General features: G+C 36.6%; 2 protein-coding genes across 2 annotated transcripts; one reads left to right on the plus strand and one right to left on the minus strand.

The window, feature by feature from the left end:
* Positions 1–1,073: 1,073 nt before the first annotated feature.
* On the minus strand, positions 1,074–2,911 carry LOC144661289 (uncharacterized). Its single transcript, XM_078521995.1, has 3 exons — positions 2,779–2,911; positions 2,262–2,348; positions 1,074–1,750 (listed from the first exon to the last, which is right to left on the minus strand). The coding sequence occupies exons 2-3, from the start codon at positions 2,335–2,337 to the stop codon at positions 1,308–1,310; spliced, it is 519 nt and encodes a 172-aa protein (XP_078378121.1). The 5' UTR covers positions 2,338–2,348; positions 2,779–2,911; the 3' UTR covers positions 1,074–1,307.
* An 18,312-nt stretch (positions 2,912–21,223) lies between these two features.
* Positions 21,224–22,150, plus strand: LOC144659214 (melanocyte-stimulating hormone receptor-like). Its single transcript, XM_078519646.1, has one exon. The coding sequence runs from the start codon at positions 21,224–21,226 to the stop codon at positions 22,148–22,150; it is 927 nt and encodes a 308-aa protein (XP_078375772.1).
* Positions 22,151–25,883: the final 3,733 nt, after the last annotated feature.

Consider the following 25,883-nt stretch of genomic DNA (forward strand, 5'->3'; position numbering starts at 1 on the left):
TTTCACTTTGGAATCTAAATTTTTCAGTATTAAGTAACATACCTCCAAATACAATTCAGTTCCTCGCTCTGATGTTAGGCACGAACTCAGATATAAATCATCACAATCTTTTCCTTGAATTGTATTTGCAATTGTAAACAATCAAGTCCTCACTGGCTAAGTAAAGTGTGTCAGCGAAAATAAATCAACAAGAAACACAGCTGGCAAGCAAAGACAAAGCAGAAAAAGTTCTGATAAATATAGACCTAGAGTGCATTTACAAACAAGAAAGGAGAAACTTAGCTAAGGGTAAAGTCGAAGTTGTTTTCATTATATACCTAAATAACAGGTTTAAAATGCATATATTGATTGGTGATATCGATGTTCCTAGAAATGAGTAAATCGTGCTTATATATGGGGTGTTTATGATATTCACATATTCTTGTTTTCAATCTAGAATCTTGACATTTTAAACCGAAGGGTTCCTTAGCTAGTCTTGTGATCAAACCCTTATGCGATAATGAATGTTTAATTGCACTTTCGGTGATTAATTGTTTGCCACATCCACCCACATAAACTCTAAGTGGTCCTTTACATCTGTTTGTTGTGGCCTGTTTTGAAATTCGGTATTTGAGAGGAACAGACAACATCTAGGCTTCTGACGCTAGCTGCATCATTCGATCATTAATGTTCGAGTGGTTAGTGTGTTTGATTCTCACGTGAACGGAAACAAAATCCAAGTGATCCTTTATATCATGTTTGTTCTTGCTTTTCTTGTATTGGTTAAACCATCATAAATGTTGTTTTATTGTTTTGATTCCACCATGTCAGTCATTTCATATGGGCAAACGAAATGTTAATTTTCGTCCTAGCCGCATCAGCGCTAGCTTGTTCTCACATGATTTATACAGAGCCTCTGTTTCTTCCCAATTTTCAGTCGCTTAAAAGTGAAAAGAAGCAAAGCAAAACTCTAGACCGTTAAAGTAAGAGCTAAGCGCACACGTTCACTAAATTAAGAAAAGCGCGCGCATAATGAAACGCGCATTTTATAACCTTTTCCTACATTACAAATCAACCAATCAACCACTCATGATCAATCATTCTTTACTCAACCACACCACTTATATCATGGAAATATCTGACAATGGGCGCCTGCACAAGTAACAGAAATATCAATATTTTAATTAAATTCAGAACGCAGAGCAAAATATTGATGAAACAATATTTTAAACTTAATTTAAACTTACTATGACAATCACAGTTCTATTAATTATTTAAAATCTAAACATCCCATTGTCTGCCTCTTTAATTTGGCATTGTTGGCACAATTAGCACCGTCGCCGTACTTGACCCGAGCAACATTTGTAGAATCTGGCGTCGTACCCGCGTGTTCCACAGCACGAGGGACTGATTCCCGATCGCCTGACAATGTTGCCACCACAGCACATTCGAAACCTGGCGTCGTACCCGCGTGTTCCACAGCACGAGGGACTGATTCCCGATCGCCTGACAATGTTGCCACCACAGCACATTCGAAACCTGGCGTCGTACCCGCGTGTTCCACAGCACGAGGGACTGATGCCTGATCGCCTGACAATGTTGCCACCACAGCACATTCGAAACCTGGCGTCGTACCCGCGTGTTCCACAGCACGAAGGACTGATACCTGATCGCCGGACAATTTTGCCTCTGCAGCACATGTAGAACCGGGGGTTGTACGTTCTTGAGCCACATACCGCACGACGTAGTAGATTTCTTGGCGCGTTGTTACCTGTAATTACAGAAGGTTTAAAAACGGATCATCGTCGAAGAATTGTATTTGTAATTTTGACGTAAAACTGTTTTTATCGGATGTAAACTCGACGGGGCGTATCATTAACAGCTATTTTATATGGCTGGGATGCTTGTTCATAGCAAAAAAAACGCTAGCCTGGTTTTGTGGATGCACAGCAAGGTGCCAAGGTTGTGATGATGATGATCATCATCATCACCATCATCATGATCATCATCATCATCATCATCATCGTCGTCGTCATCGTTATTATTATCATTTATCAATAATAATCATTATTAACAATTTCTGTGATAATGTTCGTTGGCGCTTGTAAGGACAATATAACAATATCGGGCTTGGGGTTTCATGCTAAAATAGCCGTTATTAAACTTTAGAAGTATTGAGTCATCTGGTTCTATCGGCTCACATGATTGGAGCAGACTTTTCTTATAGGAGGCTAATGGCACATAACAAAATCTACAGCAAAAAAAATTACAAATTCCACTACCTTGTGCCAGTGAGCAAGTCGCGATAAGGAAAATTGCGACAAATCCTAAAATCCTCCAGACTAACTTCAGTTCCATTTTGCAGATAACTGAAATAATTCATAAAAAAATTAGACATCTTTGTTAGATACCGAATCCTGCATAGCAAGAATAACGCTAGAATGTAAGGAAGTTTGTTCGACTTAAACGTGAAATTAGAGCATTTAACATTCAAGTGTTGCATCAAAAGAATGGCTTGCCTTCGCGGTATGTTGTGTAAATTACCTCCTTCTTCTCGAAGGACTCTCGGCAATAAACAATACTGGACGTCTCGTAAAAATTTCCAGTTCGTATTAGTATTATATTTGAATTGTTGAGAATTTTCAGGTGAAGAACTGTATAGAACTGGCTTTCATGATCGATCCATGTATACTTTTAGCTCAAGACGAGCAGTACACAGAAATTATAACTAGTCACTTTAAGATTATAAACTAGTAAAGAACATCAACTACAAAGGTCGACTAGTTCTACATTACTTACGTCTGAATTCTCGCTTTTCAAAACCGAATGAGCTTCTTACTGAACAGCGTTCAATGTTATTCAATTGAACGGTTATTTGTAAGTGAGGTTTTCCAACCCTTCGCTAACAATATTATAACTCCTGAAAGCATGTGTTTTCACCTGAATAAATAAAAAGGACAGACACTTCAGATCCAACATGTAGTAATAAGTGTCTTGTTTTCATATTACCTCCTCTATCACAGTTTTTTGCGAGGTTTAATTTGTTATCTTAAAAAATTATGTAGAAAAATATTCATTGAAATATAAATAGAACGGAGTTTGGATTTACAGCACAAAGATTTCAAGAGATTCCTGTTTTAATAATTTTGGTAGCTTTGACAACATTAGGAACTTAAGTATATACGCCCAAATTAGACCTGTATAATTGCTTTTAACCACACGTGGATTTCACGAAACTAGGAACTGAGTCGTATAACACGAGCCTCGATTGTGCCTATATATTTAAGATTGTATCGAACGTATTGCAAACGGGGTATAGTGTATGATCATGAGGGTAGCAAAGAGAGGTTTTGATCCCATTTCACGCACATATTTTAACCAAATTCACGATCTAGTTGTTTTCTTGCATCGTGGTGTAATGTTTGCCCTATTTGCACGCGCACTGTATAATTTTTTCCCTTTTCACACTGTTTTCAGGTGTCGCGCATAAACCCTGGCTTTGCTACCCTTGTGTATATCTAATTCTGGAAACAGAGTACCACGAACGACATAACCCAGAGCTTCTCGGAAGATAGTTATTAATACAATTTCTGCTTAGTCTTTCTGCTCGACAGCTGCGTGGCATGATCATAGATGTTTTCCAAATGGATGACTGATGTGTTTGCATGTCATATTAAATTTAACGGAATCTTAATGTCTACTTGTCTTCTGTTTGTTTATGAGATCAACATTTTCTTCACTTTAAATTTTCGACAGTTTCTGCTGTGCCTTTCGTCGCCAGCTTTTTCATTAGATCATGGAAGTGTATATGCTCTGAGCGATTGACGTGTTTCTCGAATAAACTTTAAGTTACCCTATATTTCTTTTTCTTATTACTCTATTGAATTTCAGTATTTAGGAGGAACTGATGAGCTTTGTAGGCGAGCTGCGTCTGACGATCATGAATGCGTGAGCTTTGAGTGATATGTCTTAAAAAATTATCAAAAGAACTAGAAATTGCCTTGTTCCGCCAGCTTTGTCATTAGATCATGGAAGTGTTATGCTCTGAGCGACTGATGTATTTCTCGGATAAACTTTTAGTGACCCTTTATTTCTCTTTATTCAGGTTACTCTTTTGAATTTCAGTGTTTAGGAGGAACAGACGAGCTCTAGGCCTTGTAAGTGAGCTGCGTCTGACGATCATAAATGCGTGGGCTTTGAGTGATCGATGTCTTGTAAAATTATCAATAGAAATAGAAATTGCTTTGTTTCACCAATTCGTTTCAGATGAGCAAGGAACTCGAGTATTTTTTTGGTGGTACGAAATTCGGTAAATCTGAGATTTAACAAACAAAAACTGCGCTTTGCGTTCCGTATTTATTCGATTAAGCGCCAAACCTCTATAAAGCGCCCACCTCAAATAAGCGCCCATCCTGAAAGTAGGAAAAGTTAATAAGCGCCCAGCCTTGAATAAGCGCCATCCCCCGCCTCCCCCATTAAGATCCCTGAAGTGCACAAGAGGAGTATTGATAATTATTGAAATTGCGATTGAAATTGACTTAGTACTACAAAGAGACTTTCGCCAAGACCGAATTTCTCAGTATTTTCCAACAACTTTTGATGAACAGAGAAAGGTTTGCTTTAATATATCTTCACGTTTTATAATTATTCATTGTTTTGTTGCAAAATAAATATAAGACTAGCTTAAAATGGAGACAATTCCCAGCCTCGAATAAGCCCCGCCTCGAATATTTAAGCGCTTACTCTCAAGGTCCAAAAATTTAGTAAGCGCTTAGGACCGAGAAATTTTAATTGTTCACTGGCTAGTGCGAAAATTAACCAGACAAGATCACGAAGTCAAATTCACACCGATATAAGTAATTTATCTGTAAGTAAAAATCCTTCCTGTCTTTTCTTATAGGTATAGGATGTTCCGCTCATTTCCAAAGGCTACTCCACTGACTAAACTGACAGTAAAAGGCAGCTAAAACTACCGTGAAGACACTATTTTATTGATTTAATTCACATATCCAAATAAAAAGGGCATGAAGAGGACAGAGAGAGTAAAAAGCTTTCTTGAAAGGGGTATGTTGGGGCTTTAACACGAGCAGTTTATGATGAGAGAAAAACATCTGTGCTTTTATTCTTCTTTCATGCCATCGACATAAAATTCATCAGAAAGAAATTTGATATCTAGTAAAAATGTTATTTCTTTTAACTATAACCGGGAGAATTCTCGCGCGCTGATTGGTCCAAAGTTATGGTCGATGAGAGTGTAGACCACGAAAGTGACGTCAGACCACGCCACGAAAACGCGCGCGATAGAAATGTGTAAGTTTTGTCTCCATGAATGAAAGCGGATTTCATCTTGTTTTGTTTGAATCAAGTACGCATTTGTTTTCGGATATTCAGGATTGGACTTTTTCTCAGGTGATCTGTCGAAAGAAAACTTGCCAGGCTGAGAATTGATGAGAAGAACAGTGCTAATGAACCGGCAGGGGACTCAGCGAACTGTCGACGTTCAGTGAACGGGCGCTGACAAGATCTACAGAAAAATCGTGTTGCTCGCATCTAGCGATAGGCACACTGTTATTATTTGAATTCTTGTTCATATACTTTTGTTTCATTCTCGTTTTTACGTTTCAGAAATCCTTACGTCCGACGGCAAAGTTTCTTTACGGTCAGGCATGATTCGCTGTTGATAAATACTTGTTCGAAATTCTTTTGGTATAAAACAAATATATCTGAGGAATTAAACATATTCAACATGAGGTCCATAAGGAACTCATGTTTAATAACATATTATCTTAGGTTAGCATATTGACCTTGTGCTAGGTGGTGAGTTCCTTTTGGAACTCATGTCTAATAGCTGAGGGAAGCATATTGTCCTCGTGCTAGATTATTCTGTCTTACTTGGGTGGTGAGTTTCTTATGGAACTCATGTTTATAACTGAGTGCATCATATTGACCTCATGCTAGATTATTCTGTCTAACCTGGGTGATGAGTTCCTTATGGAACTCATGTTATCTGAGGTCAACATAATGACCTCGTGCTATATTATTGTCTTACTTGATCATGAGTTCCTTATGGAACTCATGTTATCTGAGGTCAGCATAATGACCTCGTGCTAGATAATTGTCTTACTTGGTGGTGACTTCCTTGTGGAACTCATGTTATCTGAGTGCAGCATATTGATCTCGTGCTGGATTATTATTTCTCAAACTCATTAATAATTCATGAATTGACAAGCCAATCAGGATATGCCAATTTGGTCAGGTGCGTGTGGTTTGAAAACCCGATGAAGCACTGGACAGAGGCCTTTCCACGATAGTTTGATGAAATATCAAACTCTAGAGTTTGATAAAACGTCAAACCCTTGTGATGCGGGGTTATCCTAATTTAAATATTAATGACACAAACACCGACTGAATAGACAAGCTTCTGTTTCACGGGTTAAGTAGAATCACTCTAAAATTACGTGTACAGTGCTAGTGCAATTCAGAAACATTCCTGAACATCTCGTAGCGATCGACCACCGTTCTTATTCCAAACCGAGTTTTTGGTGAACGAATTTTGTGAGCCAATATTTTAAAGACAGACCATCCAGGTCCTCCAACTTCTCTTCAAGACTTTGCACGCGGTGAACATCATAATTCTTGAACACACTTTCCGGGTCAAGTAAAGAAGCTTAAAGAAAGTTTTGCTCGCGCGCTGTTTGGCAAGTTCGATTCTCAAAACCTCAACGGCTCACTTGTCCACTATGCTTTGACTGTGCTAGCAAGGAATTTTCTTGCACATTTTTGGGCGGCCGAAACCGGCGATATTCATCCTCAGCTAACCCGTCCACGTTTCAAAACTAGCGGGACGCCACTGCATGCAAATTGTGGCGGTTTCGGCCTACGGCCTCGTGCTTTCATCAGTTTTCTCGTTTTTGGAAACCCCGATGAAACAATCGCACTCGTTTTTGAAATATTACGTCTGACTTGGGTGGTGAGTTCGTTATGGAACTCATGTTATCTGAGGTCAGCATAATTCCTCGTGCTAGATTATTGTTTTACTTTGATGGTGAGTTCCTTATTGAACTCATGTTATCTGAGTGAATCATATTGACCTCGTACTAAATTATTGTCTTACTTGGATGGTGAGTTCCGTATGGAACTCATGTTCTCTGAGGGCAGCATTTAAATACGTCTTACCTCTTTGAAATGCACTCTTGCGTATACTTTATCCGTGACCAGCCCATCATGCGACCCAAACCGCACTCATTTGCGACGTTACAATGCTTCGATTCTCAACAAAACCCGTACGATCGTTTTGACTGCCATTAGTTTGAAATGTATCGACCGCTGACTGATTTGATTGTATGTTGTGTTTCTTATAAATAAAAATTAAAAATTAAACATTTAAGCCCAGAAAGTCGACATAAATGACAACTGCTTCAAACTTTGGATTGTGATAGAATTGCGACGTTTGGAATCGTCTATTTTATCCATGTGAATATGACTTGTGTAATTTTGGTTGATTTTATTTGTTTCCCTTAAAAAAAAAAAATTGTGAGTGGTTCACTTAGATACTGCCTTCACCAGAAATCGTCTGCGCTTCGGCTAAAATATGTTGTACTTTCAGTTTAGGTGATATTGTTAACGTTGATGATTATCGAACATAACTCGAGATATTTATATATATTTATTTAATAATTCGCTTTCAAAAGCAACTTTTGTAAACTTATATTATTGAAAACATTTGCAAATTTGTTCTGGAAAGATAAGCTACCTTATTACGAAAGCTAAAAGAAGCTGAAAGCCATTTCAGCTTTTGCAAATTATCATAAAACTTATAAATGTTTAATCTGATGCGCGAGGAGAAGATTACGAAATTTCATAATTGATATATTTCACTATGACGTTTGAGACTTGAAATTCATCTTATTGAAACGACTGATCCAAAACAGTTTAGTAAGGCAGCCTCTCATCGTGGCGAAAATTTATGTAGAAAAAAAAAACTTTAGACTTATTTTTATTTTTTTTTTATTTCATGTAATGGAACTATCGCGTTTTTTTATTAATCGGGCGTGACCGATTTATAGTTTACCCTTTGGTCGTCCTAGACGATAGTCTCCTGTCGGCTAAAAATGACGGAAATAGCCTGGGCCAATCGGTTTCATTTCAGTTTTGACAGTAAATCGTTGTAGGAACACTGGACCGACTTTTGGGCTAATCTGCAATCTGGTTCTCTTCTTTGCTTCGGCGGGAGGACAGAGAAAAAAGCTTAAGGGGTAAAGTACTAATAATCACCATTGTGAAACTGTAGTTGCTTTGACAAGTTGAAGCTATTTTTGTAAATAAAAGGGGTAACGTCATTCATGTCACGCAATGTTTTTGTGGGAAACTTTGAAACTAGACGCTTTGCTGGTTTCTAAAAATGGCAGTGTGATCTGGCGGTACATTTTTTTTTTGAGGCGGACTCCACTTTAAAACTATTTTTTATATATTTAGCAAGAAGTATGTCGATTTTCATTTCCGCACAGTTGGGCGTCAAAGTCGCCTGTCACAAAGAGTAGAATGTTTGCACAACATGGTTTTGATATATTTTAGATTTGACTAGTGACGTTAGTAAGACACTTCTCAAGACGTCAGCAAAACATTGGCAATGTACAGTATTGGTGTGAACTTGAATGGAATTTTTTACGAGATCAGTAAAGCTATCGAATGAAAAGATGACTTGAAAATGAAAACTTCGAATAATTATAATTAAATACCAATTGAATTTTAGATGAGAAATTCCGGAAGTGACATCTGTGTTCAAAATAGGAATTTTTGTACAACTTAAAGTTCCGAAAAAAAAAGACCACATGTTTTGTAAAAATCACAGACAAACATGATCAGGAAAACAAAACAGGCCAATGGGTTTTATTCACGAAAATACAACTTTCTTAAGAAAGAGTTTGTAAACAAGACAATGGAATCGAATTCACACGAAATTTTGCATACATTTGAACTTGCAAAAAAGAAGTATCTCTGCCGAGACATAATAGCGAGACATTACATTAATAATTATTGTATTCTGATCTGATTGTTATTTTTTATGCATTAACTATTTGAAAGTGGTTCTCATCGATGAAAACAAAACGGTTTTTCATTCACTGCTTGAAGTATTTATAGACGTGAAAACATTCGCTTAATCAAATTACATTCTGCACGAAATATTTTGTATCCATTTGTCCCGAAACTTTGAGGAAATTGAAATCTTTGTGGACAGTACTGCATAAAAGCAGTTCATAGAATTGAATAAAAAGATAAGAACCATATTGATAAAGGAAATTTTAAAACTTTATTTTGGCTCATTTTGACGAAATTCAGGATTTTCAAAGACTGCCAGTAAACGGCTGTATCTTGTCTGTCGATTTTGCTACGGTTTCGAACGAGCTAATTTTTCAACGTGATATCATGGTAGCGGGCAGAAGTCGGTTCGTTCTGAATTTTTCAATACGGTATACAAGTTACAGGTCAATATACAGATCCTCTGTACAGTAAAAAACGGTTTGGGAACAAACCATTGTGAACTTATTTTCGATGTTGATCAGTAAAAATCCTTAATAGTACGACATGGGGTTTGTTATCAAGTTCGTTAGTACGTTAATACTGCAAGGTGTATAACCCCAGAGAATTATTATCAAGTGTGTTTTGTTTTATTAGTGGTTTATACTCTAAGGTCTTGGTATGGGAGATCAAAATTAAGGCAAATTTCTGTTATTATCTGATTGCTTGGCACAGATTAGTACGATACTGAATTGGTTAGGAAATGTAAACAAACATTAAATTGAATGAGAGTAGAAAGGGAGGGACAGGTGGGGGTGAAAGGCTAAGGAGATGGAGGGGGAGGGAGAATTAAAATCCATGCTTGGTTATATCACGCAACCTTTGACTTCTGTTGTTTTCTCACAAGAACAAAACTTAAGGTGGGGTTCTACCTGAATTTGAATGGAACTTTAAGAGATTTAAAGAAGGAATTGAAGAAAAGAATGGAAACACCTCCGAACAGTTGACCCCTCGCAAGAGCACTCCGGGTTGTCAGGAGTCTGTTTGGTGTCCGTCCACCAATTTTTAACTTCAAATTCAAATTTTAAAATCACATTAAATCTCCAATATTTCTTATTTGTCTAAATTTTACTAATCCTTTGAGAAAAACTATCCCCTCCCAGACATCCCCCAAAATCGTCCAAAAATTAACAAAATACTGCAAAACAAATATATATATGGGATAAGTAAAGCTTTTTTTGATTCCTTGAAACGCGGCTGAAATGGTTTTCAGTGTTTTCCAGCCCTTATACTTTGGGTCAGTACTACTATTCTTCACCAGTTGCTATTACAGTAATGGTATGAAACAAATACCTAATCATTGGTCAATAAGTTGTGATCATTTTCTTGACAATAGTAGTTACCTGATTAGGAGTTGTATACTGTTCCATTAAAGTGTAAGGGCTGGAAAATACTGAAATGCGTCAGCCACCTAAAGCGTTGGAAAAATTGGTCTTCAGGTAAAAAACCCCGCCTTTATTAAGTATTGCGAAAAGGCTGCAGTTTGCTAAGTGTTACAAATTTATATTTTCTAGACGTCTAGTTCAATCGTTTATTTGTATTGTGCGAAATATATTTTCATAAATTGAGACCATTATGTCATTAAGTAATAATGCAATCTTGAAAACATTCCAGATTTTCATTATTAAATAGAAGCACGAAAAATTCAAATTTGGGAAAACAAGCCTGTCAAAATGACGTTGCCATGGTGATTTCAAGTTACTGGCACAATAACTAATCCCACCAAATTATTGCGAGATAAATTTTAGATGAACGCGCAAAGTTTGGCAGCGTTTGGTTGAATCTTGAAAAAGTTATAAGCGTCCAAAGTCAGCGCGCACCTCAAAAGCACCAAAGGATGATCAAAGCCAACCAGCTACCCCAAGAAGAAGTGGAAAGATTCGTTAAGGACAGCAAAGCACTAAAAACATCTGTCATTGTTGTAGGTACTGTCGTCATTGGTTATTGTTTCTACCCATTGTCCTTGCTTTTTTGTTTTTCGTTATGAAACTGGGCATTTTTTATAAGCAAGAATGGATCCGTACATGTGCCATGTTAAACTCTCTTCTCAATCCATTAATTTACTGTTGGCGACGTAAAGAAATGAGACAGTTTGTTTTTCGAATTTCACATCCAGCTGTAGCAGCTGTGAATTAACAGTGAATGAATCTTGTGAACGCTGAAAGTTCTGGTAAACATAATATTAAAGTTTTTTTTTTCTCTAGCAGTTCATTAAGTTTACATTTGTGATCTCAATTTAGTGTAAATAGAGCGAATGTGTTTCGTTCTCGATTTCCTCCGAGATAGTAAATCAGATAGCTAAAGTACAACTCGCCTCATTTTTTTTGTATGTAAGATAAAAATTATTGTAAATCACTTGAAGAGCTTGGAATAAAGTGCATGACAATATTTCAACCCAGACCAGTTAGACATTGCGGCAAGATTTGGTTACAAGAAATGTACATGGACGCACTTCAAAGGGACTATGTCACGGATTTTAACAGATTTTTGAACAGCCAAAATAAATATTTGTGTCGTATTAAACTTAAAAATAATGGTCCATTTTTAGTAATAATTGATATTTAAGAGCACTAAAACTGTTTAAAAGCGCGTTTGGCTGCGGATGGCTCGGATGGAAATGGTTTGTAATTTGAAATTGTTAGTGAACGTTTTCAAATAGTTTCCGCGTGTCTTCAAAACAATCGATATTTATAGCCGAAGTTTGATTTCTATCCTCAAATAAAGATTATATTAAGCTAAATTTTCAATTTTTTTTTTAATTTTTTTGTCATGGGTGATTGCCTACCACTTACATATGTCAAAAAAGTTTAGACCAAAAATTTGCGAAATACCTGTGATATAGTCCCTTAAAAGTGAGCTGCTCTTTGAAGCTCAGTTATGCGCAGTCTTGATATGCGTTATTTTAAATGGATCATACATGTCTGGTTAACTAAAAAGGCCTCGGAAATTTCTCTGGTTAGCTGTGTAAACATATCGATCTCCTAGTCATAAGATATAACCTTCGCATATGTGCCATGAGAAAGAACAAAATTTTCTGGACGAGCAGAAAGTAGCAGACTGAAGCTTAGAATATAGGTTCTGATTTCCATCGCGTGAATTATTAATAAGGTAATAGAACTGTAAAGCATTTTATTTTTTTTTCGAAGAGTACATTTGAAAGGTGCCATACCTTTTCTCTTTGACAAGAATTCGAGTTTTAAGGATTTTCTTAACAAATGAACCACATTTTATTTTTTCTCATAAATAATAATAACAAAAAAAATAGTTTTAAAATTATAGCCAACGTACATTTGTGTGAAATTAAGCTAATTCACACTATTTAACTATTATGTGATGCAGTTAATGATGGCCACGATGAAAACATTTAGGTCGAGAGGGACATTTCCTTTCTCGCCATCTTCGGTAGCCATTGTAAACTCTCTGAAAATGTTTGTAACATTTGATCCGGAGATTTTCGCCATGTCAAGTTAAAAACGATGCTATGAAGCTAACAACCATTGCGTGTTTTTACAAATAGCCGAAAGTATTCCCAATTTATGCCTCATTTTTCTTTTGTGTTACAAGAGGATTAACAATTTATTAATTTTTGCGATTATATACTTTCCGTAGTTTTATTCATCCTTAACCCTATTCAGACCGGGCTTTTTTTGGACCTTCTCAGACCGGGCGGGGGGGGGGAGGGGCTTCGGAAGGTACACGTCACGTGGGATGGTGACGTCACATCACGTGGCAATTACATCATGATGTCAAAACAGCCGCCATCTTTGATCCGCCATCTTGGATTTCAAATTTTTTCCAAAATGCCAGAAAACCACCCAAAATCACTGCAAAGTACTCAAAATAAATAAAAATGTGCTTTAAACTCGTAAAAATGTAAAAATAATTCCATTTAAGATTTCTATTAAAAGAAACACGCAAAATTACAAATTTGGGAAAACATGCCTGTCAAAATGCCGTTGCCATGGTGATGTCAAATGGTTAAATCTTAAAAAAGGTATAAAAGTTCAAAGTCAGCGCGGGTCTCAAAAGCCCCCCTGCCCCCCCCCCCTCCCCCCCGGTCTGAATAGGGTTAAAACCACTGCAACTAATTCCATTAGCAGGAAATTTAATAAAGTTAATACGAGAAATGAAATTTTCTATAAAGATATTTATTAAAGAGAGACTTGGTAAAGCATATACATGCGAAAATAGTAGTCACGAGTGCATTTCGCCACATAAATATAAAACAAGAAAAGCATGATATGCCCAAAGATTTTGATTCGAATTTTGTAAAAAAATTTAAATATCTGGAAGACGAAATGAAATTCCACAAAGTAAGTCCAAAAATCGAAATTTTACACCGACTTTGTTTTAAATGCCGCATTTGACAATAAATTCCAAATACTGAAACAATATTAAAATTGGATGACGATTTTTTTTATTACAAGTTTTTATTTACGAACTGCAATTTTGCCAAATAATTAACAAGAATTTAAAATTTAGATGATATTTAATGTTTTAGTTTCCGTGAACATAAAATAAGCCCAACGCACGGATATTTTCGTTTTCAAATCGAGTAGATAATTTTAAGTATGCAATCAGATCGAACATTAATTTGGAACACGTTAACATGTTTTATTAAACATGTTAACGTGTGTGAATTAGAATGAAAGTAATTGAACTGTGTGTGATACGTGAATTAAAGGATAAACAACATTTTATTAATTTCTAGCACCCCGGGTTCCGTGATTTAAAATAATTTTACAAACGGAATTAAAAATTATCGGCAAAAATATTTTTTCTGTAAACTTTATTCGTATTTTCAATTCCGTTTATTAACTGACCTTTTGCGTTTATTTAAATTATACTCTTAAACGTAAGGCAACATAATAATAAAATATATATTTTTTTTAGTTCCGACTGCTCGACAATTTTTTAACCGATTATCAACATATGTTTCTGTCCCATGTTCCAGATACGAAGAAGCACATATGAAGATTTTTTAATTACCGTTCACTTGGTAGAAATGATCCGCTTTTTAATATCAAGTCGTAACATCCCTCTAAGTTGTTTTTCAATTATCTTGTGAAAATGCAATTTTCTCATTTTTATCCACAACTCTTTGCGATGTTTTTTAGAGGAAAGCGCATCCGAATCAGACAAGGTGGAACATTCTTTAACCTTTTTTTTTTCCTTTTCACATCAGGAATTCAACATATTCTAGTTAACTGCCAGCTGCATGAAAATAACATAAAATAAAATAAAATAAAACAAAACATTCTCGATTATTTTAGATCTTAGCTCCTGAAGAGGCTTCACTGTGGGAAATGAATCCTTTGGGAAAATTCCAAACTTTCTCGAATTGGAGAAATTTCAATCACGACATTGAGAAAAAGAAAACATGCTGTAAAATTACTATTTGTGTCAAACTGGTTTGATAAATATCATTCTATGAAATAAAAGATCGTTTCTTTTGTTAAGAAGTTTCATTTACCTATTGCTATATTGATAATACCATTAACAATGCAAAAACGTCGCTTGTATCATTCGATATTGTTTTTTGAAATAAAAAAGAATCAAAACGCGTTCATAATTCTGTCCAGATATTAGATTTAGGCTAAAAAAGACTGTAGATATAAAATTATATATTTACTAGCTATGAAATTTGGTCCTGATAAGTTTAATTTCGATGGCGTGAAAGATGAAGGAAAGCACTGATATTTCCTCTCGTGTACCGAATACGAAATAGCACATGTGCAGGGCATTTTACTTTATTTCATACATACTGAGATTTACAGTTAGAATTGATCTGTTGAAAACACGGTTCGGAAATTCTCGCAGCCAATGACAACGGCGAAACGACTTTCTCACACGTGAGAAACCCGTTTCGTCCAATCAGAAAGCGGCTGTCAAAACGCATCAACATTTTCAATGAACGTGAAGCGAACGTGGTAGCTTTGTCGATGGCGCTAGCTTTTTCACTGCTGGAAAGTTTTTGGCCTTTCGCAGTACACTTGTGGACGGTTTAAAACGTTCTCATTAACAACTATGGCTGAATCTTCTGGCAGTAGGTTTAAACCATTAAGTAAACCCATCGAAGAATATATTACAGAGCAGGAAAACAAAAACACTCGAGCGAAAACGCAGCGGGATGTGAATCTGCTTTCTACATTTCTGCTGGAGAAAAACGAACAAAGAAAAATTGAAGACATCCAACCAGAAGAGCTCAGCCGTTACCTTAGTGAATTCATTCTTAGTGTGAAAGAAAAGATGACCAAGACTATGAACCATCGAGCCTTCGAGGGTTGTTCTCAAGTTTTAACCGGTATTTAAGAGAACGCAAGTACTCAGCGAGTATTATCGAAGACACTGTGTTTGATCAAGCAAGAAAATGTCTGGAAGCTCGCAGCAAACAACTGAAAAAAGAAGGCAAAGGGAACAAACCCAACGCAGCCGAAACTTTGACTGATGTGGAGGAAAACATTCTTTTCGAAAAGAATTTACTGGGAATCTCAAATGCCGAAGCTTTGCTAAACACACTCTGGCTTTTCAATTCAGTGCATTTTGGTTTGAGAGGCTGTGAAGAACATCGGCAGATGACTTGGGGCGACGTGGAACTTCACATGGAAGCCGACGGAACTGAATACCTAGAGTATTCTGAACGTCAAACGAAAACTAGAATGGGAGCTGAACCTCGAAATGTCAGAGCTGTTAAACCGAAGGCTTTCGCAGCACCAAACGGTCCACCTGAAAGAGATCCAGTTGCCGTTTACAAAATTTATTCCGAAAAGAGACCTGACGCGATGAATAAACCTGATGCGCCATTCTATCTCGGAATAAATTACACAAAAAGTCCTTCGTCGAAAAAACTGTGGTTTAAATCAAGTGCAATGGGTCAGAACAAATTGAATAGTCTGATGAAAACCATGGCGGAAAAAGGAGGCCTTTCAAGTAAACGACTGACTAATCACAGCGCTCGAAAACGCATGGTACAAAAACTAAACGACAGCGACATACCTCCCAGTCACATTATGCAGCTCTCAGGCCACAGAAATGTCCAAAGCATTAACAATATTATAGCCACATTTCCCAACAACAGCAAAAAAACATGTCAAGGATACTGAGTGCGACCTCGACTGAATCTTCTGCAAAAGTTCATCGAGCATTGGCTACAGAGAGTGAAGCTGAAACTCTGTCTTGTAGTTTTCAGTCGTCAAGCAGTCCAACATTGCCTGGAGCAAGTGTATTTAGCGGAGCCGTGTTTCATGGAGGACACTTCAACATTTCTATCAACACAGTAAGTCAGTCGCCTAATGCGTACTCAGCAACAAGAAAGCACACCTTCAAGCGTGTTAAACGTATTTTAGATTCTTCGGATGAAGATAGCCCTCCCTTGCAATAGCACGGTTACGTATTCTTAGTTCTTATTTCTATATTTCATTATTGTACTTGTTGAGTGAAAAACTCTTGATATTCGATTTCTTATACAATTAGAACAATTTTAAGACACGAGAATAATCTCATGAAATGTCTTTTTTCAACGATTTTGTTGTTATTATCATTTTGTAAATTAGCGTACTTTCATTTTGTGTGCTTGTACCAGGGTATTATAACAATAAAAAAACAGTTCAGCGTGGAAAAATCTCTGTATTTATAAAATAAACAAATTACAGCATGGAAAGTGCTTTGTACGGTGTTTACGCACTCGTTGTTTTGTATCAGAAATCTCACTCGTTCGCTCCGCTCACTCGTTCGATTTCTGATACGTCAACAACTCGTGCGTAAACACCGTACGCGCGCACTTTCCATGAAGTAATCTATATGTTCACTTGGGAAAATTTATCCGTTTTTTATTTATTATCTTGAGAAAATTCATTTTTTCTTATTAAATTGTTTAAATTTCCTGCTTATGGAATTAATGTCGGTGGTTTTAAGGATGGATAAAAGCACACTGAAAGTATATATAAACTTGAAAATTAATAAAAAGTTAATCCTTTTGTTATGCAACAGAAAGATGAGACATAAATTGAAAATACACTCGACTGTTATCACAGTGGTTGTTAGCTTCATAGACTCGTTTTTACCTCGACATGGCGAACCTCTCCGGATCAAATGTTACAAACATTTTCAGAGAGACTACCATGAATGGCGAGAAAGGAAATATCCCTCTCGACCTAAATGTTCTCATTGTGGTCATCATTAACTGCATCACATGTCCATTTACTATTTTGCTCAACGTGTTGGTAATAAGAGCGGTGAAGAAAAGACCACGACTTTAGACCAAAACCAACATCTTGTTGGCCTGTCTAGCGATAACAGACGTCTTAACTGGTTTTCTTGTTCAGCCGTCGTTTATTGCGTGGAAAATATTAGAGGTACTGGGCGAAACAAACACTGACATTATCTATTTTCTTCACCGTGCTATAATAACCACAGTTTCTTTTTCTTCGTTGCTCCATCTGATGTTGGTTACTTTTGAGAGACTTATAGCAATCAAATATACGATGCACTACTACAATTTTGTTACAACTCAAAAAATTAAACTGTCTGTAATAGCGCTATGGGTTTTCACGATTTGCTGTATGGCACTTCGATCGCAAAAAGCGACAAGAAAAATTGGCGAGTTAATAATAGTTCTTGTTCTGATTTCGTGCATTGTTTTCATAGCGACGTCTTACTTGATTTTGTATCGTGAAACAGTTCGCCACCAAAACATGATCAAAACTCAACAGCTCCCTCAAGAAGAAGTGGAAAGATTTGCTAAAGAGAGCAAAGCACTGAAGACAACGGTTTATGTAGTGGGTGCTGTTTTTCTATGCTTTCTACCCATGGCGTTTATATTTTTTACTTTCGCAGCCGGACTGAACGTTGCTTATCCGGCGCCATGGGTCCGTACATTCATCATGCTCAACTCTCTTCTAAATCCGCTGATTTACTGTGGGCGACAGAAAGAAATGAGACAGTTTGTTTTTCGCATTTCTTCCGCAGCTGTAGCACCTTTGAATTAACAGCGACATTTCTCCGGTTATAGCTTGAACTTAAGACTTTTTTTTTTATTTTATTCCTTTTACGTACCGGTAGTTTCGGTTTTTTTTCCAAAAAATAGCAATAAACGTTTCTGATTCCCGAAGATTCCTGTAACGTTTATCCATGTTTAATAATTTTAAGCGAATTGTTTGCTTGGTAAGTTTTGCTGGTCGTACTGTAATCAACAGGTGTAAAACTATTACGAATAAACTGAGCAACACACTAGCGAAAAGCCTCTAGTTTATTTGAGCAAGTCAATAAACTTTCTTTTATGGGGATATATGTAAGTGTCTTGAAAAATCAACACTCAGATAACCCATAGCTACAGTTAAGTACAAACATCTCTGTTAACTTTGTTGTTATCACTGAGTACAGAAACTCAGCTTAATATGAAGCAAATAAATTGGAGAAAAGAACGACAAAAATTGAATTGGTCAGTGTGAAAAAAAAACCTAGACAAGGGATTACGGACTAGGTACTAGAGGCTTCAAACTGCGTAGTACGGTATGTGCACAGTCGACTACAGATGTGGGTGCAAAACATGGGCTGGTGTATAAAATGGAGACAGTGTTGAGGTACAATACGAGCTATAGATTAAGGCGAAGCCTAAGAATTCCAGAATGCGACTAAAACGAAGACTCGATATACAATGACGCCGGCGATAGGTCACGTTAAAGAGTGTATCTGATGTTACGGAAGGAGAGGATTAACATTATTTCGTTGATTTCATACCTATTCTTTAAATTCATTTGAAAGCTGCAAGCAGTAATTACACCTACCAAATATTACAACTTCTTCGTAAGACAGTCCTGTTACAAAGGATATTTATTACACGCAGTAAAATAAATGTTTTATGTACATTGTGACGCAATCGTTCCAAGCTTCCGGTCGGGGATTACATTATTGCTTCTTACATGAAAGTGAGGCAACCTGGGGACTAATTCGATCGTCGTTGAAGCATTATCACAACATGGCGTATTCCATTTGTCCTCCCTCTGCTGCCTGTATTATATCTTATCGAACGTGAGGCGGGTTTTCCCCCACCTTTGCTGGGATATTTCCTTGTTTGTTTTTCTAATGTAATCTTTAACGGATTGTTTTGAAAGAAAACGGCCACACCTGTGGCCAAAATATCCCAAATGGGAATGCTTGTTTTTGTCCCAGCAAACGGAGCTCAGCCAAAGCAGCACACATGCCTTACCAATAAGTATGTTTTCGTTAATTAAGAAGGAGCAAGATACATAACGATAATTTATACGTCCTTCTATTTAATGCGCTCATACCGTTTTTATTTGTTTATGTACTTGCCCATTGCATAATAAGAAAAGGAAATGTTATCCAATGCGTCGATGGAATTTAAAATTGTCGGGTAGAGCTCTCAAAATGTCTCTTATGAATGGCTCCCTACCCTTCGAGATAACAACAAAATAGACAAGGGAGGAAAAATTAATAAAGTTTAAAAAAGGTTTCATTAGGGATATTTTCACGCTGTTGTAATTAAAGTTTTTGATCGGGATTAAAATGAAATTAAATGAATATAACAGTTAAAGAAATGAACGAAAAATTCGTAATCCTCTTTTCTCGTAACAGACGCATGAAAAATCAATTTATTTTGACATAACTAATCATCTCAGTCCAGTCATTGCAGATTTATATTCCGAATGAGTTTACAAAATGTTTGTGTATAGCGAAATAAATTTAAAGTCCCACTCAAAAGATTAGAAAAGTTTTAAAAAAAGAAACGAATGCTGTGCCAAACGCACGTTTTTTAGTTTGTCTACAAATTGTGTTGATATATGTTTATTATGTCATCCTCAGGCTGAATTTCAGGATATAAAAAACGAACTGATAAAGCTGCATGATTAATCATTGACAGGAAAATATAATTTTCGGTTTTGCGAAATTAGTATTGGTGGATGAAAGCACAAAAGAAACGTATAATTAAAAAAAGAGATAATAATGAAACTTCACTAATCCTCTTCTTACGCAACACATAGATCGAACATAAATTTGGAAACCGTTTTACTAAGCATTTTTCCGTGTGTGAATAATAATGTAATAAATTGACTTTCTTACTGTGTATGTTACATAAATTAAAGGGTGAACAAACATTTCAATACATATTTTTCGTTCCGTGCTCGATAATTTTCTTAACGATTACTAACAGATGTTTTTGTCTGATGTACCGAAAACGTAGTAGCACATATGCAGATTTTTTACTGTTCACTTGCAAGAAATGATCCGCTTTAATAACAAGTCGTAACACCCCGCTTAGTTTTAATTATCTTGTGAAAGCCTATTTTTTCTTTTTTTCATAAACAAAACTCTTTCTGATGATTTTTACTAGCAGCAAGACGCATCAGAAACAAACAAATTGGAAAATTCTTTAACATTTTTGTTTTATTTTTCACATGGGCAATTCAACATATTAAAGTTAACTGTCAGTCCCATGGAAAAAATAAAACGACCCATTCTCAATGACTCTAGATCAGAGCTCGTGAAGTAGCTGAATTCTGCGAAATGAATCCTTTTGGGAGAAGTCCAAAACTGGTCGAAATTTGAGAAGTTTAAATAACGACACATTTAAATAAAAAAAAAGTTCTAAAAACTTATTTATTTTTGTCATTTTTGACAATTTGATTTGGCAAATATCATTCTTTGAATTGTACGATCGTTTGTTTTGTTAAGAAGTTTCATTATTAATTGCAATATTGCCATTAACATTATCTTTCGTATGATTTGTCCAGATTTGTCTAGTTTTAGGCTGAAAAAGACTAAAAACAGTGCATAAGAAATTATATATTTACTAGATATTACACTACCTCCTGATAAATTCAATGCTGACGGCGTGAAAGATAAATGAAAACACAGATGTTTTCGTCTAATGTACCGAATACGAAGTAGCACATGTGCAGATCGTTTTATCGGTTTTTAACAAATATTTAGAGAAAATTCATTTCTCTTGTTATGATTTTTAAATTTCCTGCTGATGGAATTAACGTCGGTGGTTCTAAGAGCAAATAAAGACACAGAAAGTTTATATAATGGTGAAAATTAATAAAAAGTTAATCCTCTTGTTAAGCGACCGAAAGATGAGACATGAAACGAGAAAACGTTCGAATATTTAATACGCAGTGGTTGTTAACTTCATAGACTTGACATGGCAAGTCTCTCCGAACTGACAAATGTTCCAAAGAAATTCATAGAGTTTACAGAGGCTACCGTGGAAGGCGAGAAAAGGAATGTCCCTCTCGTTGTAAATGTTATCGTTGTTGTCATCATTAACTGCATAACCTGTCCAATGACGATTTTGCTCAACGTGTTGGTGATAAAGGCGGTGAAGAAAAGACCACGACTCCAGACCAACACCAACATCTTGTTGGCCTGTCTAGCGATAACTGACGCCTTAACTGGTTTCCTTGTTCAACCAACGTTTATCGTTTGGAAAATATTAGAGCTACTGGGCGAAACAAACACTGACATTATCTATGTTCTTCACCTCGCCATTAAAATCGCAGTTTCTTTTTCTTCGTTGCTTCACCTGGTGTTGGTTACGTGCGAAAGGCTCATGGCAATCAAATACACCATGCACTACCTCCACATTGCTACAACTCAAAACATTAAGCGAACTGTATTTGGGATATGGGTTTTCACGATATGCTGTGTGGTGCTTCTTTTGCAAAATGTGACATTGAAAGTTGGCACGGTGATAATGACTCTTGTTCTGATATTGTGCATTGTTTTCATAGCTGCGTCTTACTTGATTTTGTATCGTGAAACAGTTCGCCACCAAAAAATGATCAAAACTCAACAGCTCCCCCAAGAAGAAGTAGAGAGATTCGCTAAAGAGAGCAAAGCACTAAAAACAGTGGTTTATATAGTGGGTGCTGTTTTGCTATGCTTTCTACCCATGACGTTTATATTTTTGAATTTTGCAGCCACACTGAACGTTGTTTTCTTGGCGCCGCGGCCATGGATCAATACCTTCATCATGCTGAACTCTCTTCTCAATCCGCTGATTTACTGTTGGCGACAGAAAGAAATGAGACAGTTTGTTTTTGTTTTTCTCCGGCGGGCTTTGAACTAACATTGACATTTGTTGTCATTGCTTAAACTCATGACACTTTTCGCATTATGTGACAGTAGGTTAATTTTTTTCCTGTTATAACAAATAGGGCAAAATTACTGAATTATATAATTGGCTGAGACAGAGGGCATTTTTCTTCATTTTAGTAATAGCCCGGCGCAAAATTACTTGATCCTGATTGGATGAGCAGAAAAAATGTTCGTTTTTAGTTGGCCAAGCGCGCTACACTTGCATGGCTTCTTGATGGCGGGATTTTGAGCAGAATTTTCAAACACAACGCTCGCCTGTACGTCGCTTCAGAATTTGACTTCAGTTTTCAGAGTTATTTGATGATGAAGGAATAAAAACGGTGTGAAAGCTTGAAACCTTAGGAAACAGGTAATGACTTGCATTGAAAAGTAGAAAACTTACATCAACAAAACACTTGGTGAGTTTAATCGCGACGAAATTCATGCAAGGCGGCCAACTGACTTCTTCGTTTCACTTCTATCAAATGTGGGTAATAACATGAAACTCTGCCAGAGGAAAGAGCACAGAGTTCTTCCAGAAACGGACATGGTCATAGTAAAACAACAAACATCGATCATCTTTAGCTGTTTATCGATGTCGCAGGGACGTGTAGCGGGGACATGTAGCAGCAACAAAATCATAATGTGTGTACACGCAAGAAAATGTAGCGGGGACATGTCGCAGCGACATGTCCCTGCGTGTGTGCTGGTAATTTTTGGCGCGTGCAACACGAATTATTGCAACATTTTGTCCCTGCAACACCAACGAGTTGAAATCCGTGCAACATGTCGCAGGGACAAAACTGCCGCAAAATCGTCCCTGCTACATGTCCCCTCAGTGTGAACAACTCATGACTTTGCTGTAACATGTACCTGCGACATGCCCCCACGTGTGCGGAGACCTTTATAACAAGTAGATTTGTTGCTGGAAAAGTAGCAACAAATGGGGATGCTTAAGACTTTTTTATGGTTTATATGATAAACCGTAGCCTGCATTGTTCGAAAGAGTTCCGTTATAGTTTTTTTTTTATGATAAGGGCAGCAGCGGAAGACGTTACCCGCCAAAATGTTCCCGTCACTGATATAGTTCCTCGCGAGGAGTGCATGTTTCTATCTCGACGCACCTCGCTAGGAGCGAAAAAAAAAGAACGACAAAAGACTTAAACTCGGGGAAATTTCTTGGAATTGGTTGTCCACTATATTTATATGTGGCGACCAGTGGGCGAGTGACAACCTCCTCCAATGGAAAACCAATTATTTCTCGGGAAGTATTTTGAAAGTTTAAGTAACATTGGATGTTATTATTGAAACTATTCCGCAGAATGTTTTTCCTTTGATATTTCCGGGCATCATTCTGAGAGAAAGAACTGCGCGTTATAAAAAAGTACTTATAAAAATGGCTCGAGAGAAACGTAGCATTGCCTTTTTTGGTACGTTTCCTCAGAAACGAAACGGTATTGTTTTGGATTCGATGTGAGCTATTCACACAGCATGGTCTTCTATCCAAAAACGTTGACACGTTGCACTGTAGGCAAACAAACTCGTTTTCCATGTTCTTTAAATATCGGAAAGATAATCCTCAGCAACACCAAAAAATATTAACATTTTTGACGACTAAAATGCTTTTAAGCTCGAATAAAGCGATTTATTGGCGAAAAATATAAAGTGAGCTCTTTCCGTGTTAAATTGTTAAGTAAACATTCTAGGAACAAAATAAATTTTAACAGACATCACGTACGACACAAAAGTGGCGAAGAACATTTAAATTCACGTGTATTTTTTTACCACTTAAGACAAATAAACACTTAAGGTACATACAGTATTGATAAAATATTATTGGGAAAAGTCAGCCGCATGTAACTGATTGAGCTAATTTAATTAGCAACGCACTGAAAGTGAGACGGCATAAGGAATTTTAGCTTTCACGAACGAAAATACCAAAATAATTCGCTTTTGCTTATGGTATTGTCATAGTCTGCGAACGTAGACGTATTTCCGCCAGTCGCTTCAACGATATGAGGAATTAGAGTCCAACCGTAACTGAAAAACTGAGATGTTAGCTAGTTTGGGCGGTTTATTTCCGGGTTTTGTGAAAGCAACTAAAGCGATTTTATTTACACACACAGATAGCTGAACACGAAAATAGAAACAATCGATAAATCACCTAGCAAAACCAGTTATCCTCGAGTTCATGCATTTGACTTATTTTCTTGTCTTCTGCATCAAAAACTGTTTTCCTCAATTCCTCACAATTTAACCCAACTTTGCCAAAACCGGTTTGCCCAACACCCAAGAGACCAATATATGATGCTGTTATTGGTTATTTCGGTTGTTAATCGAATTATCCTCACTCCCAAAGTAAATACACACCCACCCTGAAAACAACTAGGGATGCCCCTAGGCATCCCCAAAAATTATATACATAGGTGCCAGTTTGGCCTGAGAAGTTTTAAAAAAAATCTCACTGAATAGTTGTTTAGATTATTACTGTAGAATTACAGCGTGACTGAATAAAATGTACATTTACTATTTTTCTCTGGTACGTACAAAAAAAATCATTCTTGCTTTGAAGTTTTCATTTACAAACCGCAATTTGCCAAAAAATTAATTATAATTGAAATGATATTTTGTATCTTGGTTTCCGTGATCATAAAATAAGCACAATGCACAAATATCCGTTTACAAATTGTGTGTGAGAATATGGAAAACTAATAAAGCTGAATGATTTATTATATACAAGATAAGGAGATTTTTGGTTAAGCAAAATACACACATGAGAGTTACCGGTTGTGGCACAACTTGCAAAAAAAACCGCTCGGCTCGCCTGGCTCGCTGGCTCGCCAGTCTCGCCTCGCTATTTTTTGCAAGTTGTGTCCACAACCGGTAACTCTCATGTGTGTGGGGCCCGCAAGGCCAGCCCTTTTGTGTGAAAGGAGGAAAATGTGAGTGGCTTTCACATTCCTAACTTCCTGAAGCAGATTCGCCGGACCCGACAGTGTACCAATCGTTGTATGGCGCCATTGTATTAAATTACAACCAACCTTTAATTGCTGTGCCAGAAACAATTCCTATTGAACAAATGCTCTTATTGAGTAAACGAAGATGGGAAGAGGGAGAACTGGAGAAATTAACTTGAGTGTAAAGAAAAACTTGAAAAGATCTCATGGAAAAGCGTTTACAACCTACAAAAAAACTAAAGAAAATGAAAAACAAATAACAATCTTTTTAACAGACGAGCTGATTGAAAAATTAAAAAAATTAGACAGCAGTGTTGTCGCAAACGTTTTAACAAGCTAAACAAGACTTGCACGCTCCGGTGAGTGCATAAATTATTGCAGCAACACAGAAAGTCACAACAATGACTTTGATTGCGTGGGTGTATTGCTGTCAAGAAACGGAAAACCCCCTTGACGTAATCTAATTGTTTTTTTTTTAGGAGTTTTTAGAGGACAGAGCTCAGTTATAGAAATGCCGTCATGGGTGCATTTTTAGAATATAAACCGATAAATAGAAATGGCGTCAGGGATGTATTTTTTAAGCAAACACCATAACCAAATTTTGGAACCTAAAAGCCAAAAAAATAATATTTTATAAGATAGATCATATTAAATTGAACTGTTTTAACAACCAGACAATTGAAAAAAAAATCCTGTGTAAAATTATTTTTGCTTATACAGCACATTCCAAATCGCACAATAGAAAGGACATTCCAAATCGCACCACAC

This window comes from Oculina patagonica, chromosome 7 (assembly GCF_052425735.1).
Source record: "Oculina patagonica isolate OP01 chromosome 7, crgOcupat, whole genome shotgun sequence".
Lineage (NCBI taxonomy): Eukaryota > Metazoa > Cnidaria > Anthozoa > Scleractinia > Oculinidae > Oculina > Oculina patagonica.

Bases quoted from the DNA above. Each gene is read 5' to 3' on its own strand.
- LOC144661289 (XM_078521995.1), bottom strand. From the start codon at position 2,337: ATGGAACTGAAGTTAGTCTGGAGGATTTTAGGATTTGTCGCAATTTTC. The intron at 1,751-2,261 runs GTAGTGGAATTT...CTGTAATTACAG, and splicing joins GACTTGCTCACTGGCACAAG to GTAACAACGCGCCAAGAAAT.
- LOC144659214 (XM_078519646.1), top strand. From the start codon at position 21,224: ATGGCAAGTCTCTCCGAACTGACAAATGTTCCAAAGAAATTCATAGAG.